Source organism: Nicotiana sylvestris, chromosome 6 (assembly GCF_000393655.2).
Source record: "Nicotiana sylvestris chromosome 6, ASM39365v2, whole genome shotgun sequence".
Classification (NCBI taxonomy): Eukaryota; Viridiplantae; Streptophyta; class Magnoliopsida; order Solanales; family Solanaceae; genus Nicotiana; species Nicotiana sylvestris.
In genome coordinates this window covers 138095326-138112731 of record NC_091062.1, presented here as the reverse complement: position 1 = coordinate 138112731, position 17406 = coordinate 138095326, and the positions used below count along the sequence as shown (strand labels likewise).

General features: G+C 39.9%; 1 protein-coding gene across 1 annotated transcript; it reads left to right on the top strand.

The window, feature by feature from the left end:
- The first annotated feature begins 2100 nt into the window (after positions 1-2100).
- Positions 2101-8231, top strand: LOC104225900 (inositol transporter 1). The gene is made up of 6 exons (XM_009777779.2): positions 2101-2698; positions 3465-3535; positions 4095-4430; positions 6424-6531; positions 6603-6788; positions 7259-8231. The coding sequence occupies exons 1-6, from the start codon at positions 2557-2559 to the stop codon at positions 7910-7912; spliced, it is 1497 nt and encodes a 498-aa protein (XP_009776081.1). The 5' UTR covers positions 2101-2556; the 3' UTR covers positions 7913-8231.
- The last annotated feature ends 9175 nt before the right edge of the window (positions 8232-17406 follow it).

Genomic DNA, 17406 nt, shown 5'->3' with positions numbered 1-17406 from the left:
AATTTTTAACTTTTTTCTCGAAAAATAGAAATACATCAAATTCATTCTTTCCATGATAGAAAATAATTTTTTTTCTGCAAACAAAGTGTAAATTACATAAAAAAATTTAAGAAAATATAAAAATATTCAATTTATGATAGTACAAGGTAAATTTGAACATTTTCTAACGAGACATATTTCAACATAGTTATTTTCAATATACTTCCTCCGTTTCAACTTGTGTAATACAATTCGAATTTTATGAATCAAAAGAAAAAAAAAATTATATAAAATTAATTTGACTCACAAGATTCATATTATATCGAATAAATTGGAAAGGAGGAAGTAAATAGGGTCCCACCCACCATGCCCACCCCAATCTAGGACTGCTTATCGGGCGGATTGGACGGTTATTTACTCTTAACGGTTTGACTTATCGGTTATCGGCTTTTAAATGTATTAATCCGCTAGCCACCCGATAAGATATCGAGCGGATTGGTATCAGTTTAGCTCTTATCGGGCGGTTATTGGGCGATTTATCGGCCTAATTCAATCTACATACGAAGCACTTTTATATATGACTTTTAAGAATATATTCTGCTGTTATAGCACTTAAGCAGAAGTCTTTCCATGCACTTCATATGTTGAATTTTCGTTATATACCACTGTGTCTTAACTTAGTTCTTCTTCTTTTAGATGCATATAAATTTACAAATTAAGCAGTTACTGATATGAATATTGTACCTATATGACTTTCCATGTCGGTTTTCACTTTGTCATTTACCATAAATTTGATATTGAGCTTTACGCAATGAACTCTTTGGCAGAGTAGGGGGTGTCCACTTACTGAAGGCACCAATGCTTCATCCGGTAACTACTTCGTAAAATACAAATTTACTAATTGCGTTATATATGAACTTTCTTCCTTTTGTAAAGTAATTAACAAGGATTATGTTACATATTTTTCATAATTCTGATTATTTAGCAATTAGGCGTTAAAACTTAGAGATAGAGTATTGGAAGAGTGGAGATTGAAGTGGAAGGGTTTTTGATATTTAATATATATATATTCTTAACGGGTTAACGGATTATCCGTTAAGAAAATTGAATAATCCGTCCCCAAACCGATAAGTCATTAATGAAAAAATTTCAATCCGTTAACCTGATACCAATAAGCCATTAAGCTTCGATTTCGATTCGGTTTTCGATTTCGGTTCAGTTTTGAACACCCCTAGCCCAATCCCAGAAAAAAATAAAGTTGGTAACAGATCGGTGAGTCACCGTAGAGCAGCCTTATCCAGAGTCTTCTAAGCTAAACTCTTTTGGCAGAATGGCCTAAATGGCACCTATACTTGTCCCACTTTGTCATGTCGGTCCCCAAACTTTACTTGTTTTCATCTAGACACTTTAACTTGATCAAAACTTATTATTTAAACCCCTCTGACTGTTGATCAAGCACATGTGGCAAAACAATGGTTGAGCTGGACAAAGTAGATATAATTCATGCGGATAATGAGCGTGAGTTTGAGCATTTTGAACCAAAAATAATTAAAATAAGAAGAAAAAATCAGTAAAATAAGTAAAAAAAAAAAAAAAAAGCAAACGGGTGGATCTGTTCTTCCCCATGCCCACCTTTCTCTTTCTCCTTATTTTGATTTAATACCCAAGCATAATTTCCCCTCCGACCAAGAAGTTGCAGGATATTCTTTCTCAATATTCACTAGTTGGCCCCGATAATTTGGAGAATTTGGTGTTGCTGCAGATGATGAGGTGCCGGAACTCGTGGCTGGCCAAACCTTTGAAGCAGCCGATGCAGAGGAGTGTCACACTTCCTAAAATTTTAATTGAATTTTGTATCAACCCCTTCTCCATCTCAACGTTTTGTGATCCGTTTATTTCCCATGTGGCCATAATAAATGACTGGAGCCTATGTGATTTAATTTCTTGACGTGGCGTCCAGTAGGAAATTATATTACACGACACGGATAACATTGTGTCATAAGCGTTTATTAAAATGGTAAATCGTTAAATTTGGGGATCGGCTTAATAAAGCGGGACAAGTATAAGGGTCCTTTAGCCCTTCAGTCCTTTTTAAACCCCCTTCAAATCGAGTAGCTTTTCAATTTCATCACTCATTTCTCACCCCTTCATTCTTTTCTCCGTCCTTGACCCCCGCGTCTCTTTTTAAGTCTTTTCAAATCTTCGTTAGTAGTATTATTTTCTCCGGAAAATCCGTTCAGTTTTCTGGGGAAAATCTCATTCTTTTCTTCACTCATTTCCTAGATTTAAGCAGCTGAAAACAATTGCTTTTTCCATTTTTGGGATTTTCATTTCCGAATTCTGAGCTTCAACGCTCGTGAATTTAATTAATCAAGCTCCTTTTTGGTCAGCTGAGATTTTTTTTGCAACCATTCTTTCCTAGATTCAAGCTGCCCCAAAAATCTGGCGCTTCCCATTTCCTAGGATTTATTTCCTTAATTACTCTGTCAAATTTTCTTCAATTTTTTTAATAAAAAACTCTTGTTGTTGTGTAAACTCTGAGATTTTTGATTGAAATAATCATTTGGAGTAGAAGAGATGACGATCGTTTCATTACCAGGAAGTTCAGGGTACTTGGATGTTAGTAATAGGAAAGTAGTGTCTTACTTCAGCAATCCTTATGTCTTGGGTTTGACTTTTGTTGCCGGTATTGGAGGTCTCCTTTTCGGCTACGACACAGGTAACCAAATAAATAACTGCATATTAGTAATAAGTAAAATTAAGTACTATTACTCTATAATAAAATTTTAAGTTCTTCTTCCATTAAAATTTTACTGTACTTTTTTAAGAGGAGGGTAGTTTTGACCATTTTGAAACATATTATTCGGTTGATGACTGGTTTTGCTTAATCTACCGATGAACCTTGATTTGGTTTCTACATGCAGATTTGCAAGTAGTTGTATAAAAGCTTGTAAACAGCTGAAAATATTTTGGCTTTAATTTGGGGCTCTATTTTGATAACTACTGTTTTTTTCTTCAATAATAAACATAATTCGAGAGTTGTTTTTTATCTGTAGATTGTCTACTATTAATTTTCACGTGAGGCTCAATTCCTAATTATTTTTGTTTATTTATAAACTCGAAGTTGGTGGACTAGACAATTATTTTATTGACTGGATTAGTTGCTTGTCACATTGGTATAGTAAATTGTAATAGACATAATTCAAACAAGTTACTAAATGAAAGATTATAAAAAGTGAGTGTATGCTGACCAGTTGGCAACAATGGCTTCCTTGATGTGGTCTCAACCAGAAGAAAAAAACAAATAAATAAAAACATATTTCATGGGATATGATGAGGTGTGATGTTATGACATGAGTGATAAGATAAGTAGCATGAATTTTTGACACGAAACTGAATTATATTTTGTTTTAAAGCAATAAAATTGACTACATTTGTTTTCTCAGTGTAATATGTATTCTCACGTATCTTTGACTTGGCTGCAGGAGTAATATCTGGTGCACTTTTGTACATCAAGGATGAATTTCCCGAAGTCAATCAAAGCAGTTTCCTACAGGTACATGAGACTGGTACAACATTATCCTATTGTTATTGGAGTTATTTAAAAAAATGGATGGGACGGGGAGTGGGGGTGAGGTTGGAGTTCAAGTACTATAAATAGATTGTTTTCTTAGTTCCTGAGAGAAGTATGTTAATTTGGGTCCTCTTGTCAGTTACATTAAGGAAATGTTCTAACCTCATCAGAAGAATTCCTGAAAGTTAATGTGCAACGCAATCTAATACGGTTGAGCAAATGTGACACTTTTTTGCTTCAATGACTGCGGTGCAAAACTATATTCAATGTGATAATGCAATTGTGGTATGTAATTTATTATATTCAATGTGATAATGCAATTGTGGTATGTAATTTATCTGCTATTAAATATGTTTTACTTTGCTTTAGAAGCAAACTTTTCAAATGTACTACCATTGTTGCCTTTGCTAATCTTACAATAAAAAGAATTTTCAATTGGCCATCTCCTCCCCATCTCTGCCGCGAGCATATAACACTTAAGTGGTCCTATTGCTTGTCGATTTGTTTTTCCCCCCTGAAAATGCAGTTCATGATTTTGCAGGAAACTATTGTCAGTATGGCGTTGGTTGGGGCTATGATTGGAGCTGCCGCTGGGGGCTGGATTAATGACTCTTATGGACGCAAGAGAGCTACTTTATCTGCTGATGTTGTTTTCATCCTAGGATCTTTGGTAATGGCAGCAGCTCTGGATCCATACATTCTTATACTTGGACGACTTTTAGTAGGTCTTGGTGTTGGGGTTGCTTCTGTTACTGCTCCTGTGTACATTGCTGAAGCATCTCCATCAGAAATCCGTGGGGGGCTTGTGAGCACAAATGTATTAATGATTACGGGTGGACAATTTCTTTCCTACCTTGTAAATCTTGCTTTCACAGAGGTTAGATATTTCTTTCTTTCTCATGCATTTCTAAGTTTATACTGCTTTGACTTACATAAACTTAAAATGAGCAAAGTCTATGTTGCATGTGGACAGGAGGAAACTATACTTGTCAAAGACATAAGCTTAAAGTGTTAAAAAAATATGGGCTTAGGGAATTAGTTGAGCTTAGTGGTGGCAAAATGGTTAAAAGAAAATAGTTATCCACCTATATTATCCATTAAAAAATGGGTTGAATAATGAACTTTTTGGAAAAACAGTCAAATATGGATAAGAACCATATTATCCACTTAGGAAATGGATAACCAATGCGTTTAATTTTTACATTTGTAAAGTCTCAAATTGGAGGTTCCTCAAGTTTGAGAGAGTAAGAATTCTCCAAAAAATGATTATATTCAAGAAGTCATGGATAATACGGATATTCATATTATTCGTCGGTTAACCCATTTTTTATCCGTATTAAATATGGGTCGGGTCAGATAATTTATCTGTTTTGCATTACCCGTTTTCGGTTCACCCATATCTGACCCGACCCGCCCATTTGCCACCCCTAGTTGAGCTTGTGGGTTAAATGTTACTATTATTTAGTTTGTTACTGTTATTTGGTAGTCTGCTTGAATTTGTAAACTGACTTTTATTAGTGTGGGAGTAAATGTCTTGTATCTTTTGTGATGTTTATACATTCATCTGTGAAGTATTACAGCATAAAAGCAGATAGGGTGAGGGAAAGAACAACTTACTTTTTGAGATTTGCAGATCATGTTCTAACTCGAAGAACATTACCGAGAAATTCAAACTTTTGCTTCCTAATCTTCATTCACAGAATTTTTTCCTGTCAGAAGCTATGGTGAGATCAAATGGAATCATTACATAAGCTATTTGTTGAGGTTCTTTGAATCTTTTCCTAAATAGAGCACAAAAAAAGTTGTCTTCACTTGTGTTTATTATTTTTGGCATGAAAGGTTTCTCGTTGTGCAGTTCGGAGTGGCAGATCGAGATAGAATATGGGGCTTGCATTACAATATCTGCAATGAGTAACATCAGTGGAGGAATTGTTTTTTTCTCACCTATGTTGTGATTTGTGTGGATATTGTCATCTAGCTGTTACTTTTTTCTAAAGTGGCGTTTATGAATGATTTGTGCGCTGCCGACTACTAATAGATAGAAGTTAATTTGGAAAATACCCTGTGGGTTTTAGTAGTCTTTGTGAAGTTTCAGTTAGAAATAGAACATCAATCTGCTTTGCATTCTTTGTTTATCATTTGTGGAATTGGAATATTCCGTGTGTTAAAAGAAGGAAGCAGCTTGGCATGCAAAAGTGAGTTGGATATTTGTGTTGCCATTGCTCCAGCTTAAATCCAGTTGATTTAATAGGTGTATGATGTTTTGTTGGGATATTCTATGTGCACGTAACCCAGATACCACTATCATCTAATAGAATCTGCAGGGTATAAGATACAAGGTATAGGTTAGGGTTCCTTCAGGGACATCTGATGAAATTGGAACGATACGGAGAAGCCAAGAAGGTTAGTATGGCCCTAGGTATAAGCTTCTCCTGACTCGGTATAAGCTTTAGTATGGTCAACAGCTCGGGTTGGTTAGTTAGGTTGTTTGGCTACATTGTTCTTTCGCCAAATCTAGGGTCTTAGAAGTCCACCTTGTCGTCCCCGGTAGGCTACTAATTCTACCCAGGAATACAGACTTATTTGTGTTCTAAAAAAACGAGGATAGTTTTGACTGTTTAATGTATATTCAAAGTGATGGTACACCTTTCTCCTGAATTTGTTCATTTCAAGAGTGATGCGAGTATTTCTTCCCGTATCTTTACCCAGTTTGTTCTTTTACATTGATAATCATTGTCTTACATTATCACAACTTTGTGGAGGATACTGGAATAACCATTCTGATAGTACATGATTGCTATTGTGTTTATTCTAATGAAATTGTTAAAGCATTCATATTGATTTCCCTTGCTGCTTGAATGTTTGAACAGATTCCAGGGACTTGGAGATGGATGCTTGGAGTGGCGGGAGTGCCTGCTGCTATTCAATTCGCCCTCATGCTGTTTTTACCTGAGTCTCCACGATGGCTTTACATGAAGGTGCAAATTCTTAATTTTGTGGGTAGTTCTTGCTAATTAATAACAATGTTGACTTTAAAAAACCTATACAGAAGGATAAAGCTGAAGCTGTCGCTGTTCTAGCTAAGATTTATGATCCTTATCGGTTGGAGGAGGAGATTGATCAGCTTGCTACTGCATTAGAGGAAGAACGCCTTAGAAAGCAAGCTGTCAGTTACCTGGATGTATTTAGGAAGAAAGAGATCAGACTTGCATTCTTCGCAGGAGCTGGGCTGCAGGTATCCTTTAGACTTCTGTGATGTTACAATGATGTGTACCGTTCTTTTAGTTGAAGTTGCTTCCTCAGCTCTATCTTCTTAATTTCGGTAAAAGAGTACATTTGACTGTGAATTTTTCCCGCTTGGGGATCTCCCTTGAACTTCAGCCAGATTAAGCGTGCTGCACGTAAAGATTTATCTATTAAATTGAATTCAAAAGAGCATGTAAACATGATGATGGCTCTTGCAGGAGCCTTTGACGGAAGTAAATTGAATTTAAACTGGCAAAGTTGAAGCATTTTGTACACTATTTTCTTTGTTCCCTTAAAAGCGCCAACCACAAACATTTTTTGCAGTTTCCTCTTTTACAATAGCATGAGAGGTCAAACATTTTTTGCAATTTCCTCTTTCACAATAGCATGAGAGGTCATTGATCATCGGAAATGAGCGTTCGTTGCTAGTTTATAATAATCACTTCTTTGAATATGCAGACATTTCAGCAGTTCGCAGGCATCAACACCGTTATGTACTACAGTCCAACAATTGTGCAGATGGCTGGCTTTAAATCTAATCAATTGGCGTTGCTCCTGTCTCTCATTGTCGCTTTAACGAATGCCATGGGTACTATAGTGGGAATTTACCTCATTGATCACTTTGGACGCAAAAAATTGGCTTTGACAAGCTTATCCGGTGTGATTGTGTCCTTAATTTTCCTTGCTGTAGCATTCATCCTGGAGTCTTCTACTTCTAATTCTATCAATGTCGGGGGATATGGCTGGATTGCTGTAATAGGTTTGGCCCTCTATATTGCTTTCTTTGCACCTGGTATGGGTCCTGTGCCATGGACAGTGAACTCTGAAATATACCCAGAGTCCTATAGAGGAATGTGTGGTGGTATGTCTGCTACTGTCAACTGGATATCCAATCTTATAGTGGCACAGAGTTTCCTTTCCTTGGCCGAGGCTGTGGGCACGGGTGCTACTTTCTTGATACTAGCTGGTATAGCAGTGATGGCATTTGTGTTTGTCGTGGTGTTCGTGCCAGAGACCAAGGGTTTGTCATTTGAGGAAATGGAGAGGATATGGAAGGAGAAAGCTTGGGGCAGTGGATCTGGCAAAGATGCACTTCTTGAGGCAAGAAGCTGATTAGTGTCTTTCAGCGGCTTCATGATCAGTTGGTGCAGTGTAGCAGTTTGTAAATTATATAAAATATATACTTTGGTAATGTCAATGTAATGTGGACAAGGGGCTTGCAACTGCGTTATTAAAGCTTTGGTTATAAGCTCCAATCCCTATGACAGGGAGGAATATCCTCCAGTACTATTGAGCTTTTTATCTTTTGTAAGTGTCAGTTACTTCAGGAAATATGTGAAGAGTTCTGTTGGTTACGAGACCAGAGAATTCCAGTAAATTGTTTCCCTTTTTGTATAGTAAAGATCTTCAAGTAGAGCATCCGATTTCTGAACGTCTTTGGTCTGCGCTTTTTAAGCTGGTCTCTCTCTTTTTAATTATAGCCACTCAACATCAGGCAGGAATTACCTTACCTGTGGTGTTTGGCTATAAGCCTTACCTTGCATGTAATTGTATAGGTCAAAATCTGATCACAGTAGCCGACCTAGTTGGAACCTCGCCTAAGGGGCGGGATAGCGAGGACCATCACGACCTACTTCGGTCTAAGTACCAATAGTGAACAGTATGTCAAAAATAATATTCAAGTAACGACAAAAAGGCCACAGCGTGAAGGCACACCGACCGAAGAACGTAGCCAGGGTCTCAGAACTATATAGGTGATCAATTCCCAACGAAAGGGGGGCGGGGGGGGGAGGAGGGGCTTTTCCGATTTTCTCTTTCTCTATTCTCTCCTTCTATCCTCCTTCCAGAAAGGATGTAAAATTCTCTGTCTCATGAAAGAAGAAACGAAAATATCAATAAAGATTGTTTGCTCTTATTTTAGTTCAGTCACTATTTTTTGATTCATCTTCAGATATGAGGTTTATTATGCTTGACTAAGATTAACTTCCTCATTACCATTAGTTGTTTTAATCAAAAAGATTTTGACATTTTTTGGTTAAATAATTTGGCGCCGTCTGTGGGCATTTCTTAGCCAAATTTCCTAGCCTCTTCCAGATCAAAAACCGGAAACATAATCACCCACCAAAAAGAGCAGTAAGTAGACCTCACATGCTAATCTAGTTCATGATATTACATACAAGCAGAAGTTACAACCAACATCCTCCCCCACACACCGGGCGATCCATGGACAAGCTAAGGCAAGCCCAAACCACACGGAGCTAGAGCACAAAAGAGGGGAAAAGAGAGCTGAATACGGCCACCTAATTTAGAAACCACCACCCCATCAACCATTTAAACGCCAGGCAAAGCGAGCAACGCTATAGATTCCCCCTCATTCACCGACCCGTCGGATTGGGTTAAGGAAAATATTGCTTTGGCTCACCCTCTGTTGTTTGTTCAAGCAGGAACACAAACACCATGCGGGCGAGCAAGCAAAGGAAAATTCCAACTAGGGAATGGGAAAGCACTACAAAATAACTGAAATATCACCCATCTGACACTCCAACTTCTAGAAAATGACGTCCCTTAAGTCATACTCTTTCTCCCTCACCCGAGAGTTGTCCCAACAGGGTTTTCCCGGGGAGATTTGGACCGAGTCGATGAGGGAGACGTCACCGAGTTCAAAAGTACAATTCATCGTCATACCTGTTAATGACATCTCCATACCGGAAAGCGAAAGGACTAGACTGGAAAACTTCAACGTATGCATGACACAAACGTGAGCAAAATAGCAACATTCCGTACCCCCGAATTACACCCTCTAATGCACATAAAATCAAGCGAACTGGGACTCATCCAAAAAATGTAGAGGTCGAGCGAAACTGGGACTCCTCCAGAGGATACCCGAAACTCTAAAAAAAAAAAAGCTGGGACTAACGACGGGTTAACATTTCGACGGAAGATCGAAATAACACCCTTAAGGCCAAGGGCCATCGCCAAAAAGAAGAGTTCGACCTCGATCGAACAACGACGGGTTAACATTTCGATGAAAGATCGAAATAACACCTTAAAGGCCAAGAGCCATCGCCAAAAAGAAGAGTTCGACCTCGATCGAACAACGACGGGTTAACATTTCGACGAAAGATCGAAATAACACCCTTAAGGCCAAGGGCCATCGCCAAAAAGAAGAGTTCGACCTCGATAAAAAAACTACGGGTTAACATTTCTACGAAAGATCGAAATAACACCCTTAAGGCCAAAGGCTATCGCCAAAGAGAAGAGTTCGAACTCGATCGAACAACGACGGGTTAACATTTCGACGAAAGATCGAAATAACACCCTTAAGGCCAAGGGCCATCGCCAAAAAGAAGAGTTCGGCCTTGATCGAGCAACGACGGGTTAACATTTCGACGAAAGATCGAAATAACACCCTTAAGGCCAAGGGCCATAGCCAAAAAGAAGAGTTCGACCTCGATCGAACAATGACGGGTTAACATTTCGATGAAAGATCGAAATAACACCCTTAAGGCCAAAGGCCATTGCCAAAGAGAAGAGTTCAACCTTTAATCGAACAACGACGGGTTAACATTTCGATGAAAGATCGAAATAACACCCTGAAGGCCAAGGACCATCTCCAAAAAGAAGAGTTCGACCTCGATCGAACAACGACGGGTTAACATTTCAACGAAAGATTGAAATAACACCCTTAATGCCAAGGGCCATTGCCAAAAAGAAGAGTTCGACCACGATCGAACAACGACGGGTTAATATTTCGACAAAAGATCGAAATAACACCCTTAAGGCCAAGGGCCATCGCCAAAAAGAAGAGTTCGACCTCGATCGAAAACGATGGGTTAACTTTTCGGAAAATGTTCGAAACAACACCCTTAAGGCCAATGGATATCGCTGAAAGAGAAACGACATCGCCCGAACCAACGGTAGTTTGGTCTCACCCAAACGACCCAAGTCATGACTGGCTTCGTCCGAAATAACGAACATGTTATATAATCCCATTTTGAATCAAGAGTGAATCTGCTCGAAGCAATAAGTCACTTGTCGACCTCACCCAAATAGGCAGATCAACGACTCCATTCGGACTCACACGATGAAGTCCTACTCAGCCTGGCTGAGATCAAATTCCCTGAAAATCAGGAATCGACCATATGGGAACCCAAAATTTCACGCCAAATTTATGCAAAGGAAAAGGAAGGAAAGTGCGAAAGACATACGCCGATGAAAAGTTCTTTTTATTTAAAGTAGTTGCGCAAATAGTCACAAATTACACACGGATAAAAGCCGGACAAGTCCAAAGGAAAAAAGAACAACACAAAGACAACAAACCAAAAAAAGAGAGAAGAAAAGAACAACACAAACAAAGATAAAAAATTCTTTCACTCGGCGCCGTCACCGCCGTCCTCCTCATCACCGTCTCCAGGAAGTCTCTCTTCAGCATAAGCATCATCGTCGGCCCCCAGCGTCGTAGGATCATATCCACAGTTAACACGAGCCTCTCGTGCCTTTGCCCGTGCTCCCTCGTATACAGCCTCAGAAACATTGTCCGCTTCCCACATACTCTTATATATATCCCGCTGGGCTTCGGCATATACCTAGAGCTCATGTATATGACGGGGAACAGCGACGAAGGCAGATTCGACTTGGGCTAACAATTGCGCCTTCTCGGCCTCAAGGGCAGCGACCCGGTCCCCTAAAGTCGACGCTTCCGATTTTCTCTCTGTCTATTCTCTCCTTCTATTCTCCTTCCAAAAAGGATGTAAAATTCTATGTCTCATGAAAGAAGAAACGAAAATATCAATAAAGATTGTTCGCTCTTATTTTAGTTCAGTCACTATTTTCCGATTCATCTTCAGATCTGGGGTTTATTATGCTTGACTAAGATTAACCTAATCATTATCATTAGTTGTTTTAATAAAAAAGGTACATCTTTTGGTCAAACAGTTATATGTTAATATCTAGCAGGTTCACCTTTTGCAGTTGCAGCTTTCCAAAAGAATTCTAGTTATGTGCTCCAAATATACTGTGTAAGATCAAAGGGGTATGCAATTTTCTACTTTCTTGTACAATGCACTTGACAAAAACTAATGTTACAAACTACAAAATGTCCAAGAATTTTCACTAGAATGTCCAACATATCGCTTTCTTTCTCTTCATATTGATAAACATAAAACATGATGAACCTGAACAGTTGGCAGGCTGTCCATGTTGATTTGTTTTACTTTCACCAGTTCATTCTTAGGCTGAGAACATCATAATAGTACATCAATTGGAATGGTAAAGCATCTGCAAGTTCATGTCCTTCCCTAAAGCAGTGTCTAACCTTATACTGGCAGTCTTGTCAAAATTTCATATTATAGTTCCCAAGGAAGGTGCAACTTCCTTCCAAAATATTGACAACTAGTAAAGAGTTCATCTCTAAAATAACATTTGTGTAGTTGTTGCTTTTACACATGTATAAAGCAAAGATGCAGCCTGTATGTTGTTAGATAAAACTTGAAGTGGAACTGCAAAGGCAAAAATCAAATCCCCATTGTTAAGTCCTTGGTGTTTGTTTGAAACTAAACTTTTGGAATGCTTGCTTCTCTTGGTATGTTTGTTTGTATCTGGCTATGATCTCACACGTTTATGTAGTTACTTCATACTGGTCTTTGATTCATTTTAATTTTTGTCCGTTTGCTCTGTGATTCGGTTTAGGTTTTCCCAAGCCTCTAGTGGAGAGTTTATGGAGTATCAGATAGGAAGTGGAAAAAGGGGAAGGAGGAGAAAGCTAACAGATGAAATGAACAGGGGTACTATAACGGATGTGGTGGGATGGATGAGCCTTGAAAATGGAGAAATTTCTGACAAAGATGTTTACCCGTAAAATGGTACAATTGATTTATAGCGTAGTTTATAAACAAGCAAATCGATATGATCCTGAAATGATAAAGAAATTAAATAAAATGCAAAACTTAGCATTAAAATCGAGATAAAGTAGCAGACAGCTTGGTTTCGGGAGCAAGGCTTCCGAAGGCAGCAATAAGAATAACGTTAGACGGAAAATAAAATATTATTCAGCTTAGGATAATGCGTAGCATAAGTTTGCCGGAATTTTTATATCTTACAGTGGTTGTTGAAGTCACTATTTATAGCTATACCTTGGGAACAAGGTCCTAGGATTAAGCCCCACTATTTCCTTCTTCTATTCGCCCTTCCAGTATTCTTGCTGTGAAGGAGGACTATGATTGCCACCACCTAAACATCATTGCTCCCAATTTAGTGGAGTGAGTGACCTTTACTAAGAAGGGTTTTACGTATGTTTACACGTATCCCTTTACTTTGGCTCTATTTTCTTTGATAGGGGGATTTGACCCCGTGATTTTTGGGTAGTTCCACCGGTATCAGGTTTGTTTGGCACAGGTAGGCCCTTCGGTGCAACGAATGGTGGCATGTCTACGGTGGCTGTGCCAAAAGACGAAGGAGGACTCACCTTGGCTCATATGATGAACCTCAACTCCCCCAAGATTTTCTGTGAGGGAGTAATAAATTTCAGCAAACGTGGCCACCATGCTTTGCTCACCAGCATGGATGACGACAACGACCATGGGTGGATGGAGCAGTTTGTCGTCATTGCCACCAGGGACATCATACCGGCTACAACTCCATCTTTCCCCGAATCCTGGACTCAAACACGTAAGTTCAAAGTTTATCTCCTTTTTTATGGAAAATGATTGTTTCATGATGTCGCCGATCCTTCTTCATTCATTATTTCAGCAACTCTGTGGACACCACCAAGGGTTGAAGGCCTGGACCGGTGGGTTCAGAATATTCTAGACATCACCACGCCCGAGACTCGCCGGTGGAAAGAGTTGGCCCCCAAGTATGGGTGGAGGACCAAGAATCATGGTAAACTGATTTTGCCTTCATTTTACCGTTGTATTTAGATTGATTGGTTAACCTCACCGCTCTTTTTTTTTGTTGGATTCAGGTCTCCTGCGGGGTTTTATTACAATCCCTGAGGATGATGTTTTGGTTGATTCTGTAGAGGCTACAAGGTTATTGAAGGAGGATCTCACCCGAACAGGTGCCATCGGGTCTGCTTCCGGTGCAAGCGCTTCCTCTCGGAGTCCCCAGCCGGAGAACAAGCAACCAAAAATGGCATTCTTCCTCGGCCGAGGGTAAGAATTAAAAAGTGAAGAAAGCCACACCTGAGCCAGCCGCAACCACTGTGGTTATTGACGGTGATAAAGAAGCCAGTGATGAAGGGGCTTCCCTACAAAGGAGACAATGATCTTTATCAGCTCAACATAATGCTCAATCTGAAGAGCTTATAACCCCAACAGAGGACGATGCCCAAGCGCTTTGGGGAGAATTTGACTTGGTGGAGAATGTCAATTCTCTCTTTTCGGTCCCAGTCGCTGCTCCTGGTACTATGAGGCTAAGTACCGGGCCTCTTCCGCCTTCGGTTGGTGAGCAACCAATGAACAACACTTCTCTACCGCAGCTGCTTCTCAACCCACAAGACCATCAGCTTCATCTCCTTCTACGTTGGCCATACCTTCATCACCAACAACTGCTACATCACTCCCATCGGCCGCAGATGCCCGAGAGGAGGATGTCCCTCCTCCCAGTCCCCATACCATGGGAATTTGGGGCACAACTACTCGCCCCCTTCTGCAGATCCCCAGAGGAGGAGGAATGTCTCCCTCTCGGTGTCTATTGAGTGCCATCTAATGTCCTGATGGTAGAACTCGTCAAATATCTGAAGCCAATAGCTTCAGAAAAAAATAAGAAGAAAATTCACTCTCTTTCGGGAGAGTGTTTGTTAAATAATGCCATGCACAATGCGGCAGCGGTACCGAACTTGCTATTTTATTGCTTGCTTTTTCTTGATTTGCCATGACAGGATTTTTAACTTTGGTATTTGCTTTGCAGTCCAACTTCCTTGCTTCCGAGGGCCTTAAAAAATTGATCCTTCATAAAGAAGGACTCAAGTCCGAGCGGGATCAGTTGTTGGCCGAGATGGACCAAATATTTGCTCGCCCCCAGTTGCTGGAAGCAAAAGCTGTTGAGGCGAGTGAGTTAGAGGATCGGTTGCAACAGAGTGAGCAGGAACTGATGGTCATCAGCCAAAAAGCCTCTCAGCTAAATGTACAGTTTCAAGAAGCTAAGGTTAAGTGGGCTGAGTTCCAAGATGTTGTGCTCGCTACTGCCGAGCACGAATCAGCCTCCATTGAAAAGAGCGAATAACTTGGAGGCAGCCTTGAACTCCGAAGCCGAAGAGGTTACTGCTGCCGAGGAGAAGCGTGCCTAGATGGAGGATAGGTATAAGAGGATCATGGAACATAATAAGGTTCATATAACCACTATCCGTGATCTTGATCTTAGTCTTAGTGCCACGAGATCCGAGCGGGGTGGCCTTCTGACCGAGGTTGATAGGCTTAAACCAGAACTTCAGCACCGAGAGGATTCCCTCATCATCGAAAAAACACTTTCTATGTATAATATGAGGAGAAAAACCTTGGAAGAGGCCAAAGCGGGCGTCATTGATATTGACAGATTGCCAAGGCCCGAGAGTTGTAGTTAACTGCTCAAAGATGCCTCCCAAATTAGCCTGATGCAAATGACTCTTCTGGTTTTGATTCCTGACAATGAAATCGGAACCGAGGAAGAATTTGATGAGAATAATGATGAAGGCCAAGATCCTGAGCCGACGGTAGATCCGCCTACTTCTCTCGGGGGCGCTGATGCTTCTCCTCCCCTGAGTTCTAGGGATGCCATAATTTAGCTTTTTGCTTTCTTTTCCTTTGTTGCTCTTTGTATTTCTATACTTGTGCTGCTTGGCACGTTTTATAAATAAAAGTGCTTTTCTGTTTAAGCATTACGCAAAATATATTCTTTTTGTGCCAGATTAGGCAAGGTGTCAGGTGCATTTTCCCCGATAGCATTTGGGTTCCGCGCATAAATGCCCTTTACTGTGAGAGTTTCATAATAGAGGGACCTCTTATGTCTACGGTGCTCTTGAAGAGGACATCTCTTATTCATTTTGGCACTAGCATTTGAAGTGCTTGGTTAACTTTCTAATGATAAAATCAATTCATCGTTTGGATAAGAAACAAGATAAAAATAAAAGGACTTAATTTTATTTCTTCTATCTTCAAAAATACATAAGCATTCATTTTTTTTGAAAGAAAAGAAATTGCCATTACATGCTAATTTGTACAACTTGTTTCTACGGGGTTGGCTGTACAGTCCCCTGGTCCTGATAAGACATTTTTATTCCCGATTTCTATGGAAATCAGGTTGCCATATTCTCATATTATTCCACCTAGTGTTCGAATGCGAAGAATGCGAATTGGAACACTGGAAGTCTTGCTCCTTTTAGGATTCCGCTAGCGAATGGTTGGATAATCTTTTGTTCGATAGAAAGCTTCTTTTCCCGTTAGGAATTTTGATATCGAGCAAAAGATTATCTAACCACACCCTAGTGGCTTATAGGAAAGAGCACTCGTGAACAGTTGAATAACCTTTGGTCCGATGGCAAGTTTTGGTTCCCGTTAGGCATTTGGCATCAAGCCAAAGACTATCTAACCATCCCGCAATGGTTTGTTGTTTCCATGCCCTGTCACATAAAGGTCTTATTTCTGCTGATGACATTTTCTTCGGTATGCTTTCCATTGCTGTCTCATTAAACCTTGCTAGAAAAACCCAATTGGGATAAAAAATGGACGAAGGGAAAAAGAGTGCAATATATACTTTCAGTACAACCAGTGCTTATCATCAATAATACCTTTTGAGGTGAGTCACATTCTAGTTGTTCGACAATTTGACCCCATCTTGGTTTTCTAGTTCGTATGATCCTTTCTTGGTGACAGTTGAAACCCGATAGGGGCCTTCCCATGTCGGACTCAGCTTTCCTGCGTTGAGCTCTCGGGTGTTTTTGAGTCACCTTTCTTAAAACCAAGTTTTCCACTTTGAAATAATAGAGATTGGCCCTTTGATTATAATACCTTTCCATTCTTTGGTTCTGGGCCACCATCCATATGTGTGCCAAGTCCCTGCGTTCATCAAGCAGCTCCAATTTGACTAGTAGTGCTTCATTATTTATTTCTTTATCCGTCCGGAAGTATCGCAAGGTTGCTTCTCCTAGTTTCGCTAGGATTAGAGCTTCTGATCCATATATGAGAGAGAAAAGTGCTTCTCCCATGCTTAACTTGGCCATTGTCCGGCATGCCCACAGCACTCTCGGTAACTCTTCGGGCCACTTGCCTTTGGCTGCTTCCAACCTCTTTTTGAGGTTTTGAATAATCACCTTATTGGTTGATTCCGCCTGCCTATATGTGCTCGGATGGTATGGCGAAGATGTAATTCTTTTAATCTTCAAGTTTTCAAAGAATTTGTGACCTTTGAGCCTATGAACTGTGGCCCGTTGTCGTAGGCAATCTCCTTCAGTATCCTAAACCGGCAGATTTTGTTTTCCCATAGGAAATCGGCCACATCGCGCTTGCCGATTTTCTAGTAAGGTCCTGCTTCAACCCACTTAGTGAAGTAATCAATTAAAATTAAAAAAAAACTTACCTTTCTAGGAGCCGGTGGCAGCGGTCCGACTATATCCACCCCTCATTTCATGAATG